Source organism: Solanum dulcamara, chromosome 10 (genome assembly GCF_947179165.1).
Source record: "Solanum dulcamara chromosome 10, daSolDulc1.2, whole genome shotgun sequence".
Lineage (NCBI taxonomy): Eukaryota > Viridiplantae > Streptophyta > Magnoliopsida > Solanales > Solanaceae > Solanum > Solanum dulcamara.
This window is the reverse complement of record NC_077246.1, coordinates 13,653,285-13,660,752: the sequence shown is the minus strand read 5'-3', so window position 1 is coordinate 13,660,752 and position 7,468 is coordinate 13,653,285. Positions and strand designations below refer to the sequence as shown.

General features: G+C 31.1%; 1 protein-coding gene across 1 annotated transcript; it reads right to left on the bottom strand.

Annotated features, from left to right (window-relative positions):
- Nucleotides 1–3,624: 3,624 nt before the first annotated feature.
- LOC129870835 (E3 ubiquitin-protein ligase At4g11680-like) lies at nt 3,625–5,996 on the bottom strand. The gene is made up of 3 exons (XM_055945712.1): nt 5,303–5,996; nt 4,885–5,230; nt 3,625–3,948 (listed from the first exon to the last, which is right to left on the bottom strand). Exons 1-3 carry the CDS (start codon nt 5,863–5,865, stop codon nt 3,802–3,804), a joined length of 1,056 nt encoding a protein of 351 aa, XP_055801687.1. The 5' UTR covers nt 5,866–5,996; the 3' UTR covers nt 3,625–3,801.
- Nucleotides 5,997–7,468: the final 1,472 nt, after the last annotated feature.

Sequence of the window (7,468 nt, the reverse complement as noted above, 5' to 3'; positions counted from 1 at the left end):
GGAACAACTCACCCTTGAACCCAAAGACACAATCACTCCTCTAGATGAGGTCTCTCCGCAACCAGCTGAATATGACCTGTACTCAACAAAAAGACAGAGCAAGTGTAGTATCAATACACAAAGACAACGGTGTACTAGTAGGATCACACGGTTAGCCAGGAAGCGGATCATAGACAAGTAAATTCAACACAATATACATATACATATACAGAGCAAGTCGATCACATCTCAATATCACAGCTCAATATCTTCCACATACTATAATTTCACACAAGGGTCCTCTCAAGAGACCTACAAACAGTCAACTTTGTGTCGGAACGTGACACCCGATCCAAGTATTTATCGAAACATGACACCCGATCCAAATACGTGTCGGAACGTGAAATTTGATCCAAATTACGTTCTTCTCGTTCTTGGACTAGAAAATATTAAATACATATCAAGGATCATTACAATGGCCTAAAAATCAGGAAATATAACACAATTTCACTCCCTTGGCCAAACCCATGATCTTAACCTTACCCTAGGGCTATTTTCCACCATAGATTTTCAGTTCAAACCCTCCCCCAATGATTATCACCTATATTTCTAGTTTCTAGAACTCAAAGTATGAATCTAGGGAGTAAAAACCTTACCTTAAATGTGGAAATCCATGGAAAAATCAATTGAAATCGTCCTAGGTCACCTCTTGGGTTTTTAGAAACTGAATGTTGCAAAAAAGACCATTTCTGATCTTTTTTCATGATTTAAGTCGCGACTGTCCCGCTCTGGCGAGACAGATCCCGCTCTGGCGGGATAGGCGGAGACAGTGAGCTCGGAGTTTGTGCTCCAAAACCCCATTTCTCAACACACCCCTTTCAAAGATGCATTAAAATTATGTCGTTCACGCCAAATTCGATTTTGAGAGTTTTACTCGCCCGAATTCGATTCCGCAAAGCCATAATTGCTCCTTATCGTCTTGGCTATCAGCCTTCCAATCAAATTATAGATTTGACCTTCCATCATTCACGTGATCATCATAGACTTCACCTGACTCAGAATTTGTCTAAGTTGGCCTAGGCTCAAATTTTCCAAAGTTACTACCCAAAGTTTTCTGGTCCAAAATCCTTCCCCATTGGCCTATCCCTAACAATGGGAACAGTTTGTTACAGTTTCATTTGCTAACTTAACTCGAACAAAATAATCTTGATTTTGACTCTATAATAAATGAATCGCTTTTACGTTTTTATATCATATTACATAATTCAAACAAGGAAAAAATTTAATACATAATAGTTAATTGGTTTTAAAGTCTTAACTATTAAGGAATAATTAAACTTTTGAATTTAAATATTAAAAAATAGTAAAAGACGATTTTGTTTTAAGCGGAGTCTTTTAATGAATGGCAAAAAGTTCTAACAACATTTTTAAGGACTTTCATGTTTTTAACATAGTATAGATAAAAAAAAGATATAGATATAAATCGATAAATAGATATAGAATCGATAAAAAGAAATTAGCTATTTTTGGGACTTTTTTAGCTATATTTTTTGGACGTTTTATTTTTTACCCTTTTTGACTATTTTTTTGCCTAATTTTTGGGACTTTTTTTAAACCTAGTATATTTTAGTTGAAAAAAGATTCTCCAATAAGAATTTTACTATAATATTCTCCATTTAATTTTTATTATGTTTATTATAATAAATATTTAATATCAATAAAATAATAGTATAATAATTAAGGAAAATGGTGAAAAGATGATTTTGACTTTTTACTCCTCATATTATAGTAATTGTTATGTTTTTTATGAAGTATGGAGGCAAATTTACTTTAGCTTTCAGTAATGAATATTTAGTAATCACATTTTTAGTTGGTTTTGAACTCGTATAATAATTAAATAGAGTAATAATTATTTGAAAAAAATAATAAATAATAATTTTATTTAAACAATGATCATTGCTATCCGTCTATTATAAAATTATCCATAATTAAAATTTTCAACTCTAAAACACCAAATCGAAAACCACCCATATGTAGAGTCTTATACTATGACACAACATATGTAGCTTGTTCCAATAACAATTCTAATTCAATAACATATTTCTTAAGACAAAACCATTATTGAATCATTTATAATTAATTAGCTCACAATTAAACAAAGAAAGGGAAATAAAAAGAGAAAACAGATAAATATTTGCTTTTTATTTGGTTACTTCATAAATTTTCAACTAAAAGACAAACATGAAGAATTATGTATTAAGATAACATGTATTGGCCTGATTCCAACTATATCGATGTTTGAGATATTTTTGGCCAAACCAAGATGAGGCGATAAACTGGTGAGACAAGTAATGAAATAGCTAGAAAAAAAAATGATAGCATTCAATAAAGTAGGCTCAATTTTCTTACAAAGTAATAAACCTACCTATAACTTATATAGGGATCATTTTCTAGAAGTTGATTGCCTATGATTAATCCTCATAATTCATGATAAATCGCATAATTAATGATAATAAAAATTAGAGAATAACGTCCGATTTTTCTTGTGGGACGGCCTCAAAACGGCTAGTGCTGGCTATTGTTTTTTCCTCCATGCCCTTTTGAGCCCTCGTCAGATGTGAATGAATATCATAATTTTTTTGGTACAATAATGTCACCGTCTTGACATGTTTTCACATATTGTCTCTGTGATTCGATCATTTATCTTGTCCTTCTTTATCTTGTGTGGTTCTTATCACTATCCACGTGTCATGAATCGGTTGGGCCACACAGCAGTTATTTTTACCCTATACACTAAGGCATCTAGTTTAGCAGTTTAATTATTTGAATCATGTATTTAATTTCCTTCTTCCACATAACCTTATTAACAAGAAATTTTAAATTGGTCGTGGATTCATGTATTTAATTTGGATCAGAGATTCACTCCACCATTTTAGAGCTTTCCTCCCCATGATCATTCTTCTTCAGGCACTTAAATTTGGCTGTGGAAATCCTAATTTGTTCGGAAGGAATCTTAAATTTGTCGTGGCTTCACAGTTCTCATTGTTATTACGCGTTTCAGGGACGTAGCTAAATTTAATTACCCAAGGGGGTGGTCACTCAAATATTCTTTGCCAAAAAATTATATTGTACATATAAAAAATTATATCGTGTATATAAGTAAATTTTGTGTTAATTTATTTGCTATGTCAAATATTATAGCACATCTTTGCTCCCCAACGTACGTCAAGATTGATTCATTTGTCTGTGAGTGTTTAATCAACGGACTATTAATTAGTTAATCTGGACTATATGAGATCTGTTATGGATAGTCCTTTAATTCTTACACGTAAATAGAAGTAGATAAATATAAAATCTACTTATTTTTGTGAAAAATATTTTCCTTCCAACACTCACTAGAAAGCCTCTTAATGAGTAATTGGGGATTAAAAATTAAAAGGAGTAACAAGAGCCCATTTGGATTGGTTTATCGGTTGTTGTTCTTTTCAGTGTTTTTGAATATTTGACTAATCAATTTAAAGTCATTTTATACTTAAAAATAAGGCTAAAAAATAATTGAACCTATTTGATTTAGCTTATTAAAAGAAGCTTATAAACTGAAAGCAGATTATAAGCCAAAAAAATAAATAAACTGGGCTACCCCAATTTATTTATTTTGACTTATAAGATGCTTTTAATTTATAAGTTGTTTTAAATAAGTTAAGTCAAACAGGCTTTAAGTGTTCCATACAATTTAATTCGACTCACTCTTTGTTTAAAATTGTACTAGAGAAAGCAAAAGTGAATAAAAATACATCTAGCCTCAAGAGCTTTCTTGGATCTTTACCTCTCTAGCTCTTGTTTGCAGAGAGGACAGCAAGATATAATTTTGAGCCATTGATCCACACACTTGAGATGAAATATATGAGAACAAGGCAATTGTCTGATCTCTTCTTTATCTCCATACTTGGCTAAACAAATACAACACTCCTGTTACATATGACAGAAACACTTGTTATACTACTCATTCCATTTTAAAAAGAATGACCTAGTTTGACTTGCAAAGAAGTTTAACAAAATAAAGAACATTTTTTAATCTTGTGGTCCTAAACCAAAATATCTTTTAATCTGATGGTCTTAAACAGTGCCGGATCCAGAATTTTAAATATGGGGGTTCAAAATTTAAATAAATAGAACACACCAGCTAGTCGAAGGGGGTTCGACATCTACTTTATATACATAAAAAATTATTTTAACCATACATAAATAGTATAATTTTCCGCCGAAGGGGGTTCGGATGAACCCCTCGGCATAAGGTGGGTCCGCCACTGGTCTTAAACATACCACGCGAAAAACTGAAACTAAAGTGTTACCAAAAAAAAAAATGAGTCAGTCTTTTTGAAATAGACTAAAAAGAAAAATAGATCATTATTTTTGTAACGGAGGAAGTATTAATTTTGACTTTGACTTTAACTTTTATTATATATTGATAGTGTAATGGGTCACTAAAACATATTATAGTTCATAAAAATGGAACTTGTAATCTTAGAAATAAGATTGGTTAATAATCTAAGATGACAGCTTAGATTACAATAATAGCATAAATTAAATTTTTAGACTTAAAGTTTAACTTTTATAGAGGAGAAATCTCATTATGTACCTTAAAGAATAACCATAACCGTCCATATAAAAAGTGTGATCAGAAACAAGAAATAAAATAATTAATTCTACTATAAAATTAAAATATAGTGATGGTATACAAATAATTCTTTACCATGTCAGTTAAAATCTTTACACTTAATACAAGCTGAAGTACTTTTACAGATTACCAGTGTAAAAGAAATCTTTCACGTTGGTAAGGTCACGCAAAAGTTAACTATAATGTGAATGAATGAATAAGACAGATTATCTGGTATGATGACTTACAGAATTTTCGTCTTCCTTGTTTCGAATTTCTAATTTGTATTTCCAGCTAGGAAGAGAGGAGAGTTGTTCGTCAGAAGCCCCTCGATCAAGAGATGCCATGTTCATATTGTAGCCTAGAAAGGTACTCAACATTGGGACACAACAGCATAGCAATAGAAACAATATGAAGGGGAAAGAGTAGATGATTGCATTCCAAGAAAGGAGAGAAATGCAGAGCAAGTGAAGTTTAGGAGCATGATGATATGACAATAAACGTGATTCAAACACCCAAACATTCCCCATCACAAACCATATCGCGAAGAATAGTTCCACACTAGTCCTCAATTTCTCCATCATCCACGATGCCCTATATCCAAATTTGTTACGTTTTTCAAACACCTTTAATTAGAAATTTGAGTATAATTAATTAATAAATCACCTGGATTGATCATCTTCATGGCTTCTTTGCTGCTCCGTGTCAGAATCATGTCTTTGTGGCCTGATGTAGAACGCCCAATAGCGCGAATAAAGCAGGACGACACTAAGTATACAACCAAAGACATATCCCAACGCCCATATCCTGATCATTGGCCAAACTGGCTTCTCCTCTTTTGAAACAGCCAGTGTATATACACACAGAATTATTTGGATACTTAATGATATGCACTCCATCATCATCCAAGTTATTGAATTGAAAGGGTTGGATCCAAGATGAGATGTTGATGAATATCCATTTTGGTAATGAAAAACTCTTCTTAGGAAAGTGAACCACCTTGCTCTTGATATTCTCATTGCTATTCTTATCAAGAATGAATTAGAACGAGAAGACCTAACCGCAACTGCTGCTGTTGCTGGTGATGAAATTGGCGGGAAAGATACAACGATGCTCGAATGACAAAGAGATATTGGTGTAAGAAAGTAGCCGCGACTATTCATCATCATCTTGTGTGTGTGGTGAAGGATGAAAAAAAATATATACTTCAAATTTACCAACAACAACATATAAGGTAATTAATATATCTATGATTACAAGTGATTAATTACTATACTCTTGATTAACATGCAAGAAGTGAAAATAGTTACAGAAGTTAGGAGTATGGGTTCAGATGGTGGTGGGTGACCTTTGCTTTGATTTCAAGTGAACTTTTAGGAGGGTGACAATGCTAGTATAACCATTAATTCCTACCTCTGGCGTGGCGTTTATTTTTATTTTTATTTTGTACCTAAGCAACGCTTTTAGGAGGGTGACAATGCTAGTATAACCCTTTGTTTAATTTGTCAAAATTTCCTTTTTATTTTGTTTCAGAAAAGAATGTCCCTTCTTATAACCCGTTAATTTTAACTTTCTACATGACATATTTAAAATAACAAGATTAAAAGATATTTTAGTAAATTTGATATATTTTTAGTTTATGATCAAAGATTAAATTTTATATCAAGTAAAATTGGAACATATAAATTGAAACGGAGTGAGTCTATACAAGGAAGGAGCCACCTTCAGTTCAGTCGTCGGAAAATTATACTATTTATATATGATTAAAATAATTCTTTACGTATATATAGTAGATGTTGAACCTCCTATGATTAGTTTGTGTGTCTACTCTTCAAATTTTGAACTTTTTAATGAAAATTTTGACTCCGTCATTAAATATATATTTTGAAAATTCTGGCAGGTACAGTAGCTAACAGTTTAACGATCAATTTGAGGATATGGCAGTTGGCCACCTAATCAAACATGTAACTTTATCCTTGTGTCATGTTGAGGCCAACGGCAATTGCTTTAACATCTGTTGCCACTATATATTGTCATATCAATGCTACTTCGATGAGTCCAAATGATTACTCCAATGTTTCACTTTATATGAACCTTCTTTATTTTTAGTCTATTTAAAATAATAAATTTAGAAATAAGTTTATATTTTTGAAATTTTTTAAGTTGGAGTTGTGTTTAATTATTTTTCAAAGAATATTTAGATTTTTTTAAAAAAAATATAATTTATATCCTCAATTTCTAAAAACTAACAAAATCATACGACTTGACTAATTTATGTGAAACATACCATTAAAGCTGTTCTGAAAAAGTAATAACCCATAATATATAGTCACATAATGTTATAAATCAAATTTCATATATGTAATACGAGCTACTACATATCATTATGAATATTGTTTAGTTTATAATTTTTGAAATTGAAAATGGAGTTGTGTTTGATTGTTGTTCTTGCAAATAATTTTTGATAAAATAAAAAATTAGGATATTTTTATAATATGAAAAATTAGGGTGAAATTTGAAAAAGAAAAATATAATAAAAGTGAAATAGAATTTTGGATATTTTTCAAGTTTCAAAAAGAAGTTCAAATTGTATTTTAAAATGTTGTTTACCACGAAATGTTGATTTTTAAATAAAGCGAAAAAAATAATAATTTTGGTGTTCATCCTTTTACAAACCATACATGTTTACTTGTGAAAAAGTTTGTCAATTCTTTTAAAGGTTTTAAAAAAAAAAAAACGCTTCTTTTGGGCATTACCATGAAAGAACAATTTGCTTCTACTTGAAAATTATAATGCTTAGGTTCAAAGTTATTCATAGTTTTGCGCTCACAC

Coding starts and splice junctions, on each gene's coding strand:
- LOC129870835 (XM_055945712.1), bottom strand. CDS start 5,865: ATGTTGTTGTTGGTAAATTTGAAGTATATATTTTTTTTCATCCTTCAC. Junction 5,231..5,302: donor CATGAAGATGATCAATCCAG/GTGATTTATTAA, acceptor ATTTGGATATAG/GGCATCGTGGATGATGGAGA. Junction 3,949..4,884: donor ACAAGGAAGACGAAAATTCT/GTAAGTCATCAT, acceptor CATATGTAACAG/GAGTGTTGTATTTGTTTAGC.